Consider the following 21,285-nt stretch of genomic DNA (forward strand, 5'->3'; position numbering starts at 1 on the left):
TCTGTGAAATAGAAGGGCCATGATCCTACCAAGGAATCTTTCTAGTCTTTAATTCCTAATCATTCAAAGCAACAAGTGGTTATTTACACGTGGCTTAGTGAAGGCAAAGTAACTCAAAAAGCAAACCAACCATGATTCTTAAAACACAAGAACCAGTTACATAGTCAGCATGACTCCTTAAAATACTCATGAAGATAAAATTGCTTGAGCAGTCAATGGCTGAACCAGGACAGAAGTAGTTTTTGTGTTTTGTTTTCGTTTTTGAGTGAGAGAGAGAAAGCAAGGGGGGGGGCAGGGGCGAGAGAGAATCTTACGTAGACTCCACGCTCAGCATGGACCCTGACATGGGGTTTAATCTCACGACCCTGAGATCATGACCTGAGCCAAAATCAAGCGTCAGACACTTAACAGACTGAGCTACCCAGCCTCCCCTACTGCGGTAGTTTGATGCCCATTCCTCATTACTCGTAGCTGCACGCTAACCATCACTGCCATTGGACATCATACAACTACATACATTACTAGATAATGACACACACAATTTTTTTTTTTTACAGCAAACACCTCTAAAGAGAGCTAAGAGCCAAAACTTTGAAGTTAGACACACCAGGATCTCTATACCACCCCTGCTACTTAGCAGCTGACCAGTCGGGCAGGTTAAGCAGGCAGTCTGCGCTTTTGTTTCCTCATGAAAGGGGAGATAACAGTACTTCCTCAAAGGGTCACGGTGAGAAAGGAAAGAGATAACACAGGCAGACACTTCACACCATGCTCAACACAAGATGGAGTGTCTGCATGGCTGAGCCGGTGTTGATATTGCTGTGACAGACTACTTTCCAAAGAGGGCCACAACGCCATCGCCATCTCCATACTGGTTTCCTGTGACTTTTCATAGCAAATTACCATAAAACCGATGGCTTAAAAAAATATATTCTCTCACATTTCTGGAAGCTAGAAGTCTCAAATTAAGGAGTCAGTAGGGCTGCCCTTTCTCTGGAGGCTCTAGAGGAGAATCCATTCTTTGACTTTTTCATCTTCCAGAAGCTACCTGACGTCCCATGTGGTGGCATCATCTCTATCTCTGCCTCTGCGGTTATACCGCCTGCTCTTTTCTCTCTGTCAAATCCTACTCTGCCTGAGTCTTACAAGGATAATGATCATTGGATTTAGGGCCCAACAAGGTAATCCAGGGTGATCTCCTCATATCAAGATCCTTAATATAGATAAGGGCAAATATGGTAACATTCACAGGTTCCAGGGATTGAGACAAGGACACATCTTTGTGGGAGCCACCATTCAATCCACTACAATCTCCCATCCTACATGCTCTCCTTTAACTTTCAGCTCCCTCATATAGAGGTAGAATCCATGTGCCCTTTCTTTGAATCTAGAAGGGTTTTGTGCCTGCCCTCACCAGCAGACTGAATTAGAAGTGATGCTCCCTGACCTCTGAGTCTAGGTTATAACAGGAGTAGGCACTCCCACCTTGTGTAAGTGAAACACATGTTCTGGAACCCAGCTGCCACGTGGATAAGAAGCCCAAATAGGCTGACGTGGTGGCCCGTGTATAGATCGTCTGGCTTGCTGAGGTCCCATTTCACAGATGGGCCTATACATGTAAGTAAACATGCCTCTCGATGATTCGTCTTAGCTGTTGAGCCGACCCCAGCCTGAGTCTTCCCAACTCAGGTGCCAGATATCAGGGAGCACAGAGAACACATTCCCACTGAGTTCCACCTGAACTGGAGATTCCTGAACAAAATTAATTACTGCTGTTACATCAGGTCATCAGGTTTTGGGGTAGTTTGTTGGGTAATAATAGATAATGAGACCAATTACTCATTAAATAATTGAATGGATTAAGATTTCAATGTTTTTAAATGGCACATGAGATGTATTTCCGGGCATATAGCATCTTGGATTTTTATCTAAATATAGTGTGAGCAAACACACACACACACACACACTTCTAGAGGANACACACACACACACACACACACACTTACTTCTAGAGGAAAAAATGATTCAATCTCTCATTCTGAGTTAAAGAGTATGGGAGGATTCAGCAATTAGGCAGAGAAACTATTTAAGCTCTGGAGGGACGACCTTGTATTTCATCTGGTACAAACTGCGTATTTTTACAGATTGAGAGAATAAGGCTCAGAAATGATCCCTGACCTTCCCCCCTCAACAGAGCTGTGTGCCCAACAAAGGACCACCTTGCTCCTCACAGGCAAGATGAAAAATCTATCACCGTCTCACTACTTTCCCGGTGAGGAGTATTGAAAGGAAGCAAGGGGACAGAGAATGGGTGTGTGGAAAAGGAACAAGGCCATTATAACCAGTTATTTGGGGTCATCTGTTTATGAGATTATGAGAAACTTTCTTCTCTTCCTTCTGATAAATTGAGTTTTGTTTGCTTTTTGTTTTTCTACCTTAATATCATGGCTCCAGGTACTAAAAATTGCCTGCGGCACAGAAAGAAAACACAAGAATTGTTGTATGGAGAGAAATGAAAAACTTTGTTGTTCAAAGGTCTGAGCACACCCACCAAGGCCGATCTAAATGGTAGATTAGTAGGTTCTGGACCTGTTGTATAACCGAGAACTCCCCGCAGTGATGGAAATGTTTTCTACCTGGTCTGCTGACGAGAGGAGCTGTTGAATATTGGTGAGGTGGCTAGTGTGACTAAGGAACCGAATTTTTAACGTTAATTTTAAGTTCCTATTAGTGCAGTTCTAGATAAAGTATTTACAAAGCCACTCCGAGCTTAGAAACCCTAACTAATGACCCTCAGGCAACTCAAATGACCTTAAACCTCCTCATATTTACTGTGTGCTTTGTTTTGTTTTTTTTCTACAGCCCGAGTAACCCCTGTCTGCTACGGCAGGACTGATGTGTAAGTTCTCTGTGGTAACATACCCCTTGGGACTGGGAACTTCTCTCCTACAATTGCTTCATGCCTCAGTGAGAGTGAACAGAGCTCCAAGATCTGGTCATAACTTCTGATTTTGAGAGTCATTCAGAGTTCTGAGTAACAGGACAGAATAACAGCCACATGACCCGTAAGATCTAAAATTCCATGTGTGAGCAGCTATGTGTGATGTATGAAAAGAAAAATATTTCTAGGGAGCTTGCTGACATTCTTTATTGTTCTCAATTCTACAATCATCTAAAAGGAATTTTGAGTATATGAAAACAATAAGAAGTGGCAAAAATCATGGATATTACCCAAATAACAGACTAACATTGCAGAGTCATTTGTTTATAATTAGAGCTCAAGTTTCTCAGTCTGACCTGTCAAGAGTGTGACAGTTTCCACTCTTCTCCTCCCCACCCCATCTTTTCTCTCCAAGGCCCTGAGCTCTCAATATTGGAACCCTAGTGTCGAGGCTCCCCAACCAAGTTTAACACACTATATCCAGGCTACAGTCATGGTGCTTTCTCTGCTTTCAACATGACTCAAAAGGCCTTACCCATCCTTTAAGACTCAAGAAGTCTTCCAGTACCTTCTAGCTTTAGCTGATTTCTTCTCTGATACTCCCTTAAAATTTGTGTCATTTTGGGAATGGATTAATATCACACTTTATTTATTTATTTATTTATTTATTTTGCTTCCTAGTAAACTATGGTCTACTAAAATCCAGGATTTTCTTTATTATAATCTTCACTGTCCAAACAAAGCACGGTGTCCTGCACAAGTAATGTGCTTAAGAAATACTGATTGAGGGGCGCCTGGGTGGCACAGCGGTTAAGCATCTGCCTTCGGCTCAGGGTGTGATCCCGGCGTTATGGGATCGAGCCCCACATCAGGCTCCTCCGCTATGAGCCTGCTTCTTCCTCTCCCACTCCCCCTGCTTGTGTTCCCTCTCTTGCTGGCTGTCTCTATCTCTGTCGAATAAATAAATAAAATCTTAAAAAAAAAAAAAGAAATACTGATTGAATCGAAGCTAATATGGCCAATACATTGTATAAATTTGTAACAAGCTTGGTTCACAGCACTCCATAGCGGTTACAATGAATAAAGTCATACTTGAAGATTTTCATTCTTATAAAGGTGTAAAACACAGTAGGCTTCAAAGCGAATCAGACACTGCAGAGCATATCCCAGGGCTGATCATGGAACAGAATGAACTTTTGTTTTTTGTTTTTCCTGCATTATAATTTTCATGTCGCTTTAAAAAAAAAAATTTGGCAGTTTTTCAGGTTGATGAACTTGAGCTAATGGATAGAAAGTGACCACAAGAGTCAAAAGCACTGAGGGTCAGAAGCATGATGTTTTTCTCAGTGTAGGAGCTAACGTGAATGCTGCTCACACACACAATATATTCATTCACATCGTTAAATGAAAAATCTAAAGCCAATAATATAATTTCCTTTCATCTGCTGAGCAAATCTGTATATTAACTAGGATGACATCTCCTGTTTCAATTCTGTTTCAAACTCCCTTATTACCCTTCTCTTCTCATGTAATTAAAATGTAGCAGGTAGTTGATACACAGGAGGGAGTGTCTGTATTAAAAATACCTTTTCATAATCAAATTCAAGTATTCATCTCATTTATGATCTGTCTACCTTAATAAATGAACTAATAGTTCATTTTAAAAGCTATATAAAGCTCTATTAACCTATCTTTACACATTTTAATTTAAAGTGACGGGCTATTCATGATTTTTTTTCCAATTCATTTATTCAATAAACATTCTAAATACTATATGTTAAGCAAGGTGCTTAAACTTGTGGATTCAAATATGAATAGTTTAAGGTTCCTGTCTCTGGAGCTCACAGCCTAGCAAGGGAGAGGGCCAGGAAAATAAGTAAATGCAGTACTGAATGCACTCCCCCGGCCGACTGCCTGACGGCAGGTACAGTGGAACACAGAAGAGGGAGTCATCAGCTTACTCTGGGAAGGTGTCACAGAACAAATGAGAAGAAACAGAAAAGCTTTAAAAAGGCAATGTTTATAGAAGAGCAAATATAGATAAGATTTTCAAGTATATTTCTGACCTCATGGGAGGGAACACCTGGCCGGGCAGCTCAAAGAGCCAGACTCTGAGAACTGTGGCTTTGTCCTGCAAGCCCACAGCTGATGGGGCATCTTCCTCAGTCTCTAGGCATCCAACCAAGTTACTGTGTTATGTGCAACATCTGGGCCAATGCAGTTCCTTCTCTGGGATGTCACCTGGGTAACCAGAGATGGGGGCAAGTAGAGGTGGGAGCTGGAGAGGAAAGGTCATTATAAAGGGAAGGTCAAGGGCAGATAAATATGTGCTTAAATGGCAAAGAAGTGGAAAAGCTGAATTAACATGGGGTGTTAGTTGAAGGAAAAACAAAAGCAGAAGGAACCTGGTCTGCGACAGAAGCAAATGTCCCAGCGTGTGATGCCACACGGCTGGGGACAGCCTGAGGGTGGGCATCCCCAGAGCAGCCTTGGTTCCTGCCACACTCTCAGTCCCTCTGCTGTGAGGTGCTCCCATGTACCCATGAGATTCCTCGCCCCCTCCCAGGGCACGTGTATCCTCACTCCCCTCTACTTGAGTTAGTTTGACTGGGTCGCAGTTCCTTGAGCCTTCTCCAAACAGATGATATGTCAGCGTTCTGAGTTATGGAACACATTGTCCATTCTCTCCGGCTTTTACTGTTTCACAATGTGTCCAATTTACAAGTATTAGAATGCCTTCCTCTGACCCTCAGTGGATCTTTATCTTACTTTAGGGTAAATAAATCATGTTTTAGACATTGCACTGAACAAATTCAATTTGTCTTCATGAAAAATAGCAGTTGGAAAATGGGCAGCATAGTGTACTGATTAAGAGCATGGGCTTTTAGAGCCAGACTCCCTGTGACCCAATCCCAGCTCCATCGCTCACTGACGGCATGACCTTGGGCAAGTTACCATACTTCTCCGAGCCTCTGCTTCCCTACCTGTAAAATATGGGCAATGGTGATGCCGACTGGGGTTTTTATGAGGACTATATGGAAAATCAGTAAGTTCTGAGTTTTTATTAAACAAATAGACATTCATTTCTTATGTAACCACAAATAAAATGGTTTGAATTTTATAATTGTAATTGAATGGAAAGAGAAACAGAAGTTAGGTCACCTATTAAACGAGGGAGAGAAGCTATAATTTACAGAGGACTTCTCACGTGACCTGCACTGACCAGGTACTGTGCACCTAGCATCTCATGCGTACGACCTACACAAAGGCAATTTATAACTGGCAAGCACATATTGGAAGCCTACTGTATACTGGCACTGGGTTAGAGCTACAAAGATAAATAGAGCATAATCCCTGCTCCTGAGAAGTTCCTGGCATGGTTAGGGCAACGCAGCTGGGCCAGGCAACCTCACTATCCACTTTGATTCCATCATCTGCAAAATGAGGGTATCTGATGAGATGACTCCTAAGCTTCTCTTTTGTCTAACAGTGAGTGACTTCACACTCAACTGCGCTAAGAGATCACGCCATCTATTGATAATTCCCAAGCCTTTTAAATGTTATCACTTCATAACCACTTGTGCTAAATGCTATTGTAGATGATCAATTCGGAGTATTTGGGGAGGTCTTCGAGGCCACATTATTTGCACTGGGTTGCTAGAATGTGTCGGCAGCAGCAGCCGTCTTCTATGGAGTGAGCTCACACGTGGTCAAGGCAAAGCCCAAAAGAAAACACCACAGTGTTCCAACAGGAAGATACCTTATAGTTTTATAGTCTCAAAGACACCTAGTTCAATGCGTTCATTTCTATACTGAGTCTCAGAGAAAAAAGGTGATGTAGTTCATGGCCAGCTAGGCATCCAGTTCCCTGACATTCATGCTAGGACTTTTTTATTTTTATTTTTTTAATTAATTTTTTAATTAATTAATTAATGTTTATTTATATATTTATTTTAGGTAAGCTCTTGCTGAACGTGGGGCTTGAACTCACAACCTTGAGATCAAGCATCGCATGCTCCAATGAGTAAGCTGGCCAACAACCCCTCTCTCCAATGCTAAGACTTTTTGTGCTGCCCCACAATATATCACAATGGCAAACAGACCGGGTTCCAGAGCTAGACTGCTTGGATTCAAATCTTTACTCGGTCTCATTAGAGCTACGTGATCACAAATCAAGTTATTGAGCCTCTCCCTTCCCTTGTCAAGTTGGTACCATAACAGTACCTACTCGCAGACGGATTAATTTAGATAGTACTTATAAATTGCAGCAGCTTAGTGCCTGGCACAAAACAAGCCTTCAAAAGTTACAATGGCGATGATGATAGCCAACACTAATATAACTTACCATGTGCCGACCACCATTCTAGACAGTTTATACTCGTGACCTCATGGACTCTTCACAACGATCCTATAAATAGGCAGGTATTGCTGCTACTCCCAGGAAACCAGAGCACAGAGGGGCTGAGGACCTTGACAAAGTAAGCAGCAGAAGCCAGATCTGTATGTACAACATCCATCTGCAGAGTCCGAGCCCTGACCCGCGACACTATGGTGTAGGGTCTCTTGTGACTTTCTGTTGCCAATATCAAGTCTTCTGTGGGTCAGAGGCTGCCATAAATGCTCAACACAAATGAATGTGCTGAGTCTCCATGTCACCCCATGACACAGAACTTATTCCTAAGTTTATATTAAATGTGCACATGAACACCACAAGGGGATAAAATAGAAGGCTGAGACCGTGGAGGGAGAGGGTCAACAGATAGAGTGCAAAGAAAAGTGACGCAAGGACTGAACATTCATAACTACCAGGGAACTACTCTACGCAGAAAATGTCCATGGCTATTTCAGATGGAAGAAGTGACATTTGTGATCAGATGAGAGACAGTGGGCCACAAAGACAGTGACCCTTGTGGTGGCTGTACNAGAGAACACATTCCCACTGAGTTCCACCTGAACTGGAGATTCCTGAACAAAATTAATTACTGCTGTTACATCAGGTCATCAGGTTTTGGGGTAGTTTGTTGGGTAATAATAGATAATGAGACCAATTACTCATTAAATAATTGAATGGATTAAGATTTCAATGTTTTTAAATGGCACATGAGATGTATTTCCGGGCATATAGCATCTTGGATTTTTATCTAAATATAGTGTGAGCAAACACACACACACACACACACACACACACACACACACACACACTTACTTCTAGAGGAAAAAATGATTCAATCTCTCATTCTGAGTTAAAGAGTATGGGAGGATTCAGCAATTAGGCAGAGAAACTATTTAAGCTCTGGAGGGACGACCTTGTATTTCATCTGGTACAAACTGCATATTTTTACAGATTGAGAGAATAAGGCTCAGAAATGATCCCTGACCTTCCCCCCTCAACAGAGCTGTGTGCCCAACAAAGGACCACCTTGCTCCTCACAGGCAAGATGAAAAATCTATCACCGTCTCACTACTTTCCCGGTGAGGAGTATTGAAAGGAAGCAAGGGGACAGAGAATGGGTGTGTGGAAAAGGAACAAGGCCATTATAACCAGTTATTTGGGGTCATCTGTTTATGAGATTATGAGAAACTTTCTTCTCTTCCTTCTGATAAATTGAGTTTTGTTTGCTTTTTGTTTTTCTACCTTAATATCATGGCTCCAGGTACTAAAAATTGCCTGCGGCACAGAAAGAAAACACAAGAATTGTTGTATGGAGAGAAATGAAAAACTTTGTTGTTCAAAGGTCTGAGCACACCCACCAAGGCCGATCTAAATGGTAGGTTAGTAGGTTCTGGACCTGTTGTATAACCGAGAACTCCCCGCAGTGATGGAAATGTTTTCTACCTGGTCTGCTGACGAGAGGAGCTGTTGAATATTGGTGAGGTGGCTAGTGTGACTAAGGAACCGAATTTTTAACGTTAATTTTAAGTTCCTATTAGTGCAGTTCTAGATAAAGTATTTACAAAGCCACTCCGAGCTTAGAAACCCTAACTAATGACCCTCAGGCAACTCAAATGACCTTAAACCTCCTCATATTTACTGTGTGCTTTGTTTTGTTTTTTTTCTACAGCCCGAGTAACCCCTGTCTGCTACGGCAGGACTGATGTGTAAGTTCTCTGTGGTAACATACCCCTTGGGACTGGGAACTTCTCTCCTACAATTGCTTCATGCCTCAGTGAGAGTGAACAGAGCTCCAAGATCTGGTCATAACTTCTGATTTTGAGAGTCATTCAGAGTTCTGAGTAACAGGACAGAATAACAGCCACATGACCCGTAAGATCTAAAATTCCATGTGTGAGCAGCTATGTGTGATGTATGAAAAGAAAAATATTTCTAGGGAGCTTGCTGACATTCTTTATTGTTCTCAATTCTACAATCATCTAAAAGGAATTTTGAGTATATGAAAACAATAAGAAGTGGCAAAAATCATGGATATTACCCAAATAACAGACTAACATTGCAGAGTCATTTGTTTATAATTAGAGCTCAAGTTTCTCAGTCTGACTTGTCAAGAGTGTGACAGTTTCCACTCTTCTCCTCCCCACCCCATCTTTTCTCTCCAAGGCCCTGAGCTCTCAATATTGGAACCCTAGTGTCGAGGCTCCCCAACCAAGTTTAACACACTATATCCAGGCTACAGTCATGGTGCTTTCTCTGCTTTCAACATGACTCAAAAGGCCTTACCCATCCTTTAAGACTCAAGAAGTCTTCCAGTACCTTCTAGCTTTAGCTGATTTCTTCTCTGATACTCCCTTAAAATTTGTGTCATTTTGGGAATGGATTAATATCACACTTTATTTATTTATTTATTTATTTATTTATTTTGCTTCCTAGTAAACTATGGTCTACTAAAATCCAGGATTTTCTTTATTATAATCTTCACTGTCCAAACAAAGCACGGTGTCCTGCACAAGTAATGTGCTTAAGAAATACTGATTGAGGGGCGCCTGGGTGGCACAGCGGTTAAGCATCTGCCTTCGGCTCAGGGTGTGATCCCGGCGTTATGGGATCGAGCCCCACATCAGGCTCCTCCGCTATGAGCCTGCTTCTTCCTCTCCCACTCCCCCTGCTTGTGTTCCCTCTCTTGCTGGCTGTCTCTATCTCTGTCGAATAAATAAATAAAATCTTAAAAAAAAAAAAAGAAATACTGATTGAATCGAAGCTAATATGGCCAATACATTGTATAAATTTGTAACAAGCTTGGTTCACAGCACTCCATAGCGGTTACAATGAATAAAGTCATACTTGAAGATTTTCATTCTTATAAAGGTGTAAAACACAGTAGGCTTCAAAGCGAATCAGACACTGCAGAGCATATCCCAGGGCTGATCATGGAACAGAATGAACTTTTGTTTTTTGTTTTTCCTGCATTATAATTTTCATGTCGCTTTAAAAAAAAAAATTTGGCAGTTTTTCAGGTTGATGAACTTGAGCTAATGGATAGAAAGTGACCACAAGAGTCAAAAGCACTGAGGGTCAGAAGCATGATGTTTTTCTCAGTGTAGGAGCTAACGTGAATGCTGCTCACACACACAATATATTCATTAACATCGTTAAATGAAAAATCTAAAGCCAATAATATAATTTCCTTTCATCTGCTGAGCAAATCTGTATATTAACTAGGATGACATCTCCTGTTTCAATTCTGTTTCAAACTCCCTTATTACCCTTCTCTTCTCATGTAATTAAAATGTAGCAGGTAGTTGATACACAGGAGGGAGTGTCTGTATTAAAAATACCTTTTCATAATCAAATTCAAGTATTCATCTCATTTATGATCTGTCTACCTTAATAAATGAACTAATAGTTCATTTTAAAAGCTATATAAAGCTCTATTAACCTATCTTTACACATTTTAATTTAAAGTGACGGGCTATTCATGATTTTTTTTCCAATTCATTTATTCAATAAACATTCTAAATACTATATGTTAAGCAAGGTGCTTAAACTTGTGGATTCAAATATGAATAGTTTAAGGTTCCTGTCTCTGGAGCTCACAGCCTAGCAAGGGAGAGGGCCAGGAAAATAAGTAAATGCAGTACTGAATGCACTCCCCCAGCCGACTGCCTGAAGGCAGGTACAGTGGAACACAGAAGAGGGAGTCATCAGCTTACTCTGGGAAGGTGTCACAGAACAAATGAGAAGAAACAGAAAAGCTTTAAAAAGGCAATGTTTATAGAAGAGCAAATATAGATAAGATTTTCAAGTATATTTCTGACCTCATGGGAGGGAAGACCTGGCCGGGCAGCTCAAAGAGCCAGACTCTGAGAACTGTGGCTTTGTCCTGCAAGCCCACAGCTGATGGGGCATCTTCCTCAGTCTCTANCAGCTCAAAGAGCCAGACTCTGAGAACTGTGGCTTTGTCCTGCAAGCCCACAGCTGATGGGGCATCCAACCAAGTTACTGTGTTATGTGCAACATCTGGGCCAATGCAGTTCCTTCTCTGGGATGTCACCTGGGTAACCAGAGATGGGGGCAAGTAGAGGTGGGAGCTGGAGAGGAAAGGTCATTATAAAGGGAAGGTCAAGGGCACATAAATATGTGCTTAAATGGCAAAGAAGTGGAAAAGCTGAATTAACATGGGGTGTTAGTTGAAGGAAAAACAAAAGCAGAAGGAACCTGGTCTGCGACAGAAGCAAATGTCCCAGCGTGTGATGCCACACGGCTGGGGACAGCCTGAGGGTGGGCATCCCCAGAGCAGCCTTGGTTCCTGCCACACTCTCAGTCCCTCTGCTGTGAGGTGCTCCCATGTACCCATGAGCTTCCTCGCCCCCTCCCAGGGCACGTGTATCCTCACTCCCCTCTACTTGAGTTAGTTTGACTGGGTCGCAGTTCCTTGAGCCTTCTCCAAACAGATGATATGTCAGTGTTCTGAGTTATGGAACACATTGTCCATTCTCTCCGGCTTTTACTGTTTCACAATGTGTCCAATTTACAAGTATTAGAATGCCTTCCTCTGACCCTCAGTGGATCTTTATCTTACTTTAGGGTAAATAAATCATGTTTTAGACATTGCACTGAACAAATTCAATTTGTCTTCATGAAAAATAGCAGTTGGAAAATGGGCAGCATAGTGTACTGATTAAGAGCATGGGCTTTTAGAGCCAGACTCCCTGTGACCCAATCCCAGCTTCATCGCTCACTGACGGCATGACCTTGGGCAAGTTACCATACTTCTCCGAGCCTCTCCTTCCCTACCTGTAAAATATGGGCAATGGTGATGCCGACTGGGGTTTTTATGAGGACTATATGGAAAATCAGTAAGTTCTGAGTTTTTATTAAACAAATAGACATTCATTTCTTATGTAACCACAAATAAAATGGTTTGAATTTTATAATTGTAATTGAATGGAAAGAGAAACAGAAGTTAGGTCACCTATTAAACGAGGGAGAGAAGCTATAATTTACAGAGGACTTCTCACGTGACCTGCACTGACCAGGTACTGTGCACCTAGCATCTCATGCGTACGACCTACACAAAGGCAATTTATAACTGGCAAGCACATATTGGAAGCCTACTGTATACTGGCACTGGGTTAGAGCTACAAAGATAAATAGAGCATAATCCCTGCTCCTGAGAAGTTCCTGGCATGGTTAGGGCAACGCAGCTGGGCCAGGCAACCTCACTATCCACTTTGATTCCATCATCTGCAAAATGAGGGTATCTGATGAGATGACTCCTAAGCTTCTCTTTTGTCTAACAGTGAGTGACTTCACACTCAACTGCGCTAAGAGATCACGCCATCTATTGATAATTCCCAAGCCTTTTAAATGTTATCACTTCATAACCACTTGTGCTAAATGCTATTGTAGATGATCAATTCGGAGTATTTGGGGAGGTCTTCGAGGCCACATTATTTGCACTGGGTTGCTAGAATGTGTCGGCAGCAGCAGCCGTCTTCTATGGAGTGAGCTCACACGTGGTCAAGGCAAAGCCCAAAAGAAAACACCACAGTGTTCCCAACAGGAAGATACCTTATAGTTTTATAGTCTCAAAGACACCTAGTTCAATGCGTTCATTTCTATACTGAGTCTCAGAGAAAAAAGGTGATGTAGTTCATGGCCAGCTAGGCATCCAGTTCCCTGACATTCATGCTAGGACTTTTTTATTTTTATTTTTTTAATTAATTTTTAATTAATTAATTAATGTTTATTTATATATTTATTTTAGGTAAGCTCTTGCTGAACGTGGGGCTTGAACTCACAACCTTGAGATCAAGCATCGCATGCTCCAATGAGTAAGCTGGCCAACAACCCCTCTCTCCAATGCTAAGACTTTTTGTGCTGCCCCACAATATATCACAATGGCAAACAGACTGGGTTCCAGAGCTAGACTGCTTGGATTCAAATCTTTACTCGGTCTCATTAGAGCTACGTGATCACAAATCAAGTTATTGAGCCTCTCCCTTCCCTTGTCAAGTTGGTACCATAACAGTACCTACTCGCAGACGGATTAATTTAGATAGTACTTATAAATTGCAGCAGCTTAGTGCCTGGCACAAAACAAGCCTTCAAAAGTTACAATGGCGATGATGATAGCCAACACTAATATAACTTACCATGTGCCGACCACCATTCTAGACAGTTTATACTCGTGACCTCATGGACTCTTCACAACAATCCTATAAATAGGCAGGTATTGCTGCTACTCCCAGGAAACCAGAGCACAGAGGGGCTGAGGACCTTGACAAAGTAAGCAGCAGAAGCCAGATCTGTATGTACAACATCCATCTGCAGAGTCCGAGCCCTGACCCGCGACACTATGGTGTAGGGTCTCTTGTGACTTTCTGTTGCCAATATCAAGTCTTCTGTGGGTCAGAGGCTGCCATAAATGCTCAACACAAATGAATGTGCTGAGTCTCCATGTCACCCCATGACACAGAACTTATTCCTAAGTTTATATTAAATGTGCACGTGAACACCACAAGGGGATAAAATAGAAGGCTGAGACCGTGGAGGGAGAGGGTCAACAGATAGAGTGCAAAGAAAAGTGACGCAAGGACTGAACATTCATAACTACCAGGGAACTACTCTACACAGAAAATGTCCATGGCTATTTCAGATGGAAGAAGTGACATTTGTGATCAGATGAGAGACAGTGGGCCACAAAGACAGTGACCCTTGTGGTGGCTGTACGGTTTTGCTGAACAGCCGGATCATTATAGCAATTAGGGGGAGGAGTAAAAAAAAAAACCATTTTATTTGTGGTTACGTAAGAAATGAATGTCTAGTGGAAAGGGTTGGGCTTTGAAGTCAAACACTAGCTCTTTTATTTAGGAGCTGTGTGTCCTTCAGCGCATCGCTGAACTTCTCTGAGCATTTGTTTTTATTAAAATGGAGATAATACCTAATTTATAAAGTTGTCGTGAAAATTAAATGAGAGATATTTTGAGGGTCAAGCACAGTGACTAACAGAATAAACTAAGAGAAAAAACACTTAGCAAATAGTAGTCCCCATATTCAGCACAGTGTGTGCTGACCAGGATAGTTTGAATTACAGGTGTGCACAGTATAGGGAAACCACACGCTCATCCATGGAGGGGAAAACTGAGAACCAAAGTGTCATCTTGCTCTCCTGCCTTATAAGGAACACCAGAATATCCTGTGAAGGGAATAGGAGAGCAAAATCATTTGTCTTTTGATTTGCCTCTGGGACCAAGAAAACTTGGTTGGATGTTTGTCAATTGCTCTAATGGAAGGGCTCTTCCAGCATATATCCTTGGGGATGGCAGAGAATACAACTCTGACCACAAAGTAAAATCTGGATATCCGATCTTGGATAAGTTGCCAAGTCCTCCCAAATACTTTCATATGACATCATTCTATTGGTTCATTATTACTCAGAGGGCTTGATTATACTGTGAACTTTCCCAAATTGCAAATTATTGAATACTCCAGATGTAAAAAAAAAAAAATCACTCTTTTCTGTCGACAATATTTTAAAATCCCTGCATAAAATGATTAACTGTTATCCCATTGATTTCCTTGCTCTTTCACCCGATATACTCCAATATAAAATGGGTTAATACCTTATTCTTTCTCAAGATCTTCACTGTCAGTAAATTACTATTTGTGGAATAGAATTATAATTCTAAAAGAATATGTTTTATACTGTGATTGATGGAAAATATGCTTTTAACTTGCAGGGAAAGATCAATTTTCTGACACTTCAGCTCTATTTGCTCAAATGCATTATGATTATAAAGCACCAATTATGGCTAATAATGGCATTATTCTCACCTCAGTAAGTACTTGGTTTGGTAAAGCTTTAAGAACTCTCAACTTTGGCAATCAATTTAGTTAACTACAGGAAATAGCCTATTTTAAATAGATTATTACCTTACTGTCATATTGCTCCCCAAGCTCACATACAATCAAAGTGAATTGTCACTCAATATACATTTACATATACCTCTTACTATTAAGCTTGCCAGATAAAACACACTCAAGAAGCCATATCTGTAGGATATCACAGTTTTCAAGATGTGAGTTCATACTCTCTACCACACTCACCCCCAAATATTTCAGATTCTATAAATTAACCTCACACCAGATTAGGTAAAAAATCACAGAAATAGGTTCCGATGGGAAAGTAATGAATTCTATCTTGTTTTTTGGACCCCACCATTCAACTATCTCACCAGCCAGAACCTGGAAATGTTCCAGAATCTTTTTTTTTAAATTTTAGTTATTTATTTATTTGACAGAGAAAGAGACAGCCAGCGAGAGAGAGAGGGAACACAAGCACGGGAAGTGGGAGAGGGAGAAGCAGGCTTCCTAGCGGAGAAGCCTGATGTGGGGCTCGATCTCAGAACACTGGGATCACGCCCTGAGCCGAAGGCAGACGCTTAATGACTGCACCACCCAGGCGCCCCCCAGAATCTCTTCTAATCCTTCATCTCCTACATCTCAGTTGAGGTATGCCAACACCATCTTTTAAGTGTCTTTTACATCTTTATTCTCCATTCTACTGCCCTAGCTTCAGTCTTCTCTTAATACTACAAAACAAAAGCTTTTCCACTTTATAAGTTCATGAAACAGAAAGTAAAGACATCACGGGGGTGCCTGGGGCCTCAACCGGTTAGGTGGCCAGCTCTTGATTTCAGTGGAGGTCATGATCTTGGGGTCCTGGGATCAAGCCCAGTGTAGAGCTCTATGCTCAGTGGTTGAGTCTGCCTGAAGATTCTCTCTCGCTCTGCCCCTACCCCCACTCATGTGCGTGCGCTCTCTCTCTGTCTCTTAATCTCTCTCTCAGATGTATAAATCTTTAAAAAATAATAAATAAAAAATAAAGACATCCCAGAACATGTACATCAACAGATGCCAATTGTGGTCTTGGATTTACCACCAGATGGACTCTGGACACCTCTTAGAGCCCTAAGCTCTAAAAAGATGCAGGTCTCACTCCTCTCAAAGTTAGTCTGTCTGTGAAACACAGGTAACCATTATTATCCAAGGTGATGAGTATAATAAGAAATGGGTACACGGGGCTATAGGAGATCAAAGATTTCACCAGGCAGCTATAGGAACATCAGGAAGATGGAGAAAAGCAGCCTAAGCAGAAGATACTGCCCCTGCAAAGGCAGGGAAGTGCAACCACACAGACTGTGTTAAGGATAAAAATGAACTTTACAATCCAGAAAAGGCAAAAATCCACTACCCTACTGGGGATTTTCATATGAAAAACCTTCCTGTTAATTGTATCATGGTCACATTTCTTTATCAGACACGTTTTATTTTTATTGGCAATCTAATTATTTACTTTTGACGTCACAAGAAATGAGAGTAATCTCAGGGCAGCAGATTTCTACCCACTATGCGTTCACTAAAAGTGAAAGTACTTATACTGCCAGAATCTCTAGGAAAACGAGGGGTGGGGGAAACCTCAGGCTAACTCCAGAAATCATATTTCCAGAATTTTCTTCTCATTTGAACTGTAACAAGTAAATGTTCAACGTACATAGTGCCCCTAACTAGCAATTGCAAGAATTTCTCCAAAGAAGCATAAACACAAATTCTTAAAGAAAGTGAAGCATAGCTACCCTCCCCTCATTTCCCTCCTGCTCAGGCAGGGGCAAAGAAAACTGGCCTCCTACAAATGCAGGAGGATCTCAATTAACCACAGCAACGGGCTACCAGGTATACACAGAGAGTTAAAACTCTTAGATAATCGACAAAGCCTTATTCTACTCAGATATTGCTACCCTCTACCTCACAAACCCTTTCACAATCACTACCAAAATTTGGGAAAACTTGGTACTTTGAATTTGGCCCATACTTCTCCCTGCATTATTTACTCAAAGGGCTTGGAAACTACAGGATACAGAAACACAGTTATCAAAATGGAGGGAAAGCACACTAGAGATTGTAAAGGAGGGAAACGCCTCTAACTTGGATTCCCAGCTGCTGAGGCATAATCCCCACAGGTAATCTGAACAGAAATATTTTATAACTGAATGCCAGGCTGCAAGATATTTTGAATCCTACTACCACCACTTCTCCACATTCCTTCTTTTTGCTCCATGCTTTCCCTTCCCCCAAGAAGGGCTAAAGAAACATGTGTTTTTACTTACAATTGTGAAGTTCATGACTTTGAGAATCCAGATGGTCATGGCCAAGTTCACGAGTATTAAAATCATCAGGAGTAGGACAAAGAAATACAGGCATCTTTTCCGCCAGCCATAAATGCCCACCTTGTATACCTGTGGCCCCTCGGAGCTGGGCATGGTGGTCCGGTGGTGTGTGTATTGTTCCTGAGGCATCTGAAATAAACGAGGCGAGAAAGAAGCACTCACATTAAACTGCTGGGGGGGGCGGGGGGAAGAAAAGGAAAGGAAAAAAATCAACTGATGAAGAGATATGGCTGGCTACTGTCTGTACGTTTCCACCCTCCTGACAACTCCAAAAATCTGTTTCCTCTGGACAAAAGTGGCTCCTGTGGACGCTGTGTGAGTCCTCTCATTTTATGCAGCCATCTCTCGTGATGTATACTGAGACATTCACAGGCACACATAACCATGGGACGAACAGGACCCCTAGGAAGCCATTTTCCAAATGACTCTTAGAATTCCAACATCTTTGTGAGGGAGACTGTCAACCACCTCCCCAAGTCTGGAGGGTAAAACTGAGAATTTGTCTGAGATGATAAATGAACCCCAGCAGTTCATCGTGGTGGTATGATAAATACTATTCAGGCAATTTATTGGGGGGGGGGAATGATCTCAAATGCAATCACTCTGTACTGCCAGAAAGTCAGGGGAAACAGTAACAATTTTCATCTTCCCCCTATTTTACAATTCAAAGGGATGTTGATGGGAACAGATTAAGCCTTACTGGACGCAGGGGTCTTCAAGTGATAGTCTATGCTTACATGCCTCCCTCGACAGAAACCTCACTATGTGCTGACTTAGTCCTTAGGAGTTATGCAATTCCAATTGTCATCAATCAACTTATTATTTTTAATCAACTCATTTATTTAATAAACATAAAGGAGGCTCGAAGTCAAGGAAGATGTGGATATGCCTTCCAGGAGTTTGCAGGCTAATGGGAGGAATGAACTCGTTAAACAGTGATTATAGTACAGTGAGATAAGTTAGAAAAATATTTGTCAATATTAAGTAATAGACTAATCCCCCTTAAAGGAAGGAAGATTTCCCTAATCCCTGCTGTTGACAAAATGATCTTTATACTAGCACTACTAATTAGGTGTCAACACAAATCTAAGTAAACTTATCACTTCAATAAAATTCTAAATCCAAAACAAATTTTAAAATTAAATACAAACAAAGCTACTAACGTGTATCATTGAAAATGGACAATAACACACTACTACAAAGGATGATGATTTCCTAAAACTAAGTGGCATAATGTGGTACCCAGGGCTTTATAGCAAAGCATCTTCGGAGATCATCCCTACTCTGCCATGAGCCACACGACAACACAGCCCCTGCTTTTCTCCGCAAATATCTGCAAACCTTTATTTTGAGATCTTTACTTCATCTGCCCCTCCTGTAAGCATACTACAGTCCCTCAAAATAAAGCTTACCTCCCTTTATTTTCATCTTAGTCAACAGCAATTAATTGTGGGGTGCCTGGATGGCTCAGTCAGTTAAATATCTGGCTATCAGTTTTGGCTCAAGGCCTGGTCTCGCTGTCCTGAGATCGAGCCCTGCATGGCACTCTGTGCTTAGCACAGAGTCTGCTTGAGATTCTCTCTCTCTCTTCCTCCCCACTCACTTTCTCTCTTTCTCTCAAATAAATAAAATCTTTAGAAGAAAGCAATCAAATATGTTCTATGTGGTACTAAAGTGACCACGGTGACAAACATAATGTGGGTTCCTAAAAATCACATCCTTGGTTATTAGGTCATCTTCAAGATGGGCTAGATATGATTACTTTACAGTTTTTAGATAACCATTAAAATGTACACATAAAATCTAAAAATCCCCTTGAGAACTCAAGGCCTTTGGACATCAGTGGAATTCCACTGAAAAACCCAGTGCATTTTTTATTTATGGTCAACAGAAATGCTCAATGAAGTCCTACATGACATCTGTCTTATTCTGGACACTACCCTATTGCCAAAATCAGGTCTTCACATGAGTATTTATTTAAATATATGTGTAGGGCATGAATGAGTGAAAAAAAAAAACAGATGCATAAATGATGAATGAATGAATGAATGAATGAATGAATGAATGAATTTCCTGTCTGCTGTAAAAGCTTCTGCTGTCTGGGGGTATAGAAGTTTAAGCCAAACACTGTGGGGGAATTCATTTTAAGTATCCCTGTACATTTTCACTTTAGGCTCCCAAAGCACTGGGTTCCCAACCAAGCAGTGAACTTCGTGATAGAAGAGGATCTCCATTTTGCAATCAGCTTCTTACAATTCTGTACAACAGGGCTGTGTTGTAACAACATGGAAACACAAAAAGTCATTGGTTTGTTGTTGTTGTTGTTGTTGTTTTTAATACATCAAGATCAATTAGAAGCGGTAAGAATGTCTTCTAAGTTTGAAGGAAATTAGGCCTTTCTTTTGCATTAAAACATATTCTGTAAATTAAGGAAATGAGCAAAGAATCTTAAAATCTTATCAGCAAGGTCCTTTATTTCCACTCAACTAATTTTATGAATGAGCTGATTTAAGACTAGAGCTGACCCACTTGTGCATGGATATAGGGTTTGTGGTANTATTCTGTAAATTAAGGAAATGAGCAAAGAATCTTAAAATCTTATCAGCAAGGTCCTTTATTTCCACTCAAACTAATTTTATGAATGAGCTGATTTAAGACTAGAGCTGACCCACTTGTGCATGGATATAGGGTTTGTGGTAGGGCAAGGACAAGACCAACAGTACTGGACTCTTGCAGGAATGATGAACAGTCAAATTCTTCACAAACCAGGGTACAGAAGCTACAGGTATTAGCACCACACCAGTTGATTTTTCTTTGACATTGCCCCAACTGATGCGGGAGTTACATAATTTAGCTATAAAGTGGAAGTGACATGTTCAGCAAATACTTCTAAGAGACTAGGGATATGAATATCACATTTGTGATTTTGTTTTTCTTACAAAGATTGTTAGACATTGACAGAATGCAGTGATGGTCTCTATTAGGGTTTCTCAATCCTAGATGTGCATTAGAGATAGCCATGGAGATTTTACAAGCCTACATGTTCAGGCCATTTCAATAATAATCACATAGGTAGGACCCAGGAACCAGCATTTTTAGAGGGTCCCATGTAATCTTAAAGTACAGACAGGGTTGCATACCACTGGTCTAGAATAATGTCTCTCAACCCTGACTGCATCAGGCTCCAAAATAAGCTTCCAACAAACACAAATTCAAATTCTGAACTCTATGATGGAATTAGAATGGTCAAAAAAAATTTTTTCCCTAGGTTATTCCAAGCACTTGGGGCTACTTCTCTAAAAAAAAAAAACAAAACAAAACAAAACAAAAAAAATCCTTAAAATATATATATATATATTTTTTAGATGTTTGCTGTTTTTATTGTTTTTAATTCTAGTACAGTTAACAGAGTGTTATATTAGTCTCATGCGTATAGTATAGTGATTCAACAATTCCATACATCACCCAGTGCTCCTCATGACAGGTGTGCTCCTTAAACCCCATATCTGAATTCTAATGTGAAACTTTGCAGATGGAGCTGATAGTACATCTGAATCCAAAGATGGATTAAAGACCTAATTGAATATATTTTTTAATAGTACGACCATTTCAAGACGAGCAGCTTGAAACAAATTCTAGAATATAAAACAGGAAAAAGAGCTTTCTGAGGATTTGGAAGAACACTTGGACTCCTAGAAACCACAGGTTTTGCCCACCAT

General features: G+C 40.9%; 1 protein-coding gene across 3 annotated transcripts in view; it reads right to left on the minus strand.

The window, feature by feature from the left end:
- The window catches only part of SGCD (sarcoglycan delta), a 941,028-nt gene that overhangs the window by 350,534 nt on the left and 569,209 nt on the right, over window positions 1-21,285 (minus strand). For all 3 annotated transcript variants that reach the window (XM_011219187.3, XM_034656815.1, XM_002912498.4), the window contains one exon: window positions 17,507-17,695. In XM_011219187.3, coding sequence (XP_011217489.1) covers window positions 17,507-17,695 — 189 coding nt within the window. The remainder of the gene's footprint in view (window positions 1-17,506; window positions 17,696-21,285) is intronic.

Source organism: Ailuropoda melanoleuca, chromosome 3 (assembly GCF_002007445.2).
Source record: "Ailuropoda melanoleuca isolate Jingjing chromosome 3, ASM200744v2, whole genome shotgun sequence".
Lineage (NCBI taxonomy): Eukaryota > Metazoa > Chordata > Mammalia > Carnivora > Ursidae > Ailuropoda > Ailuropoda melanoleuca.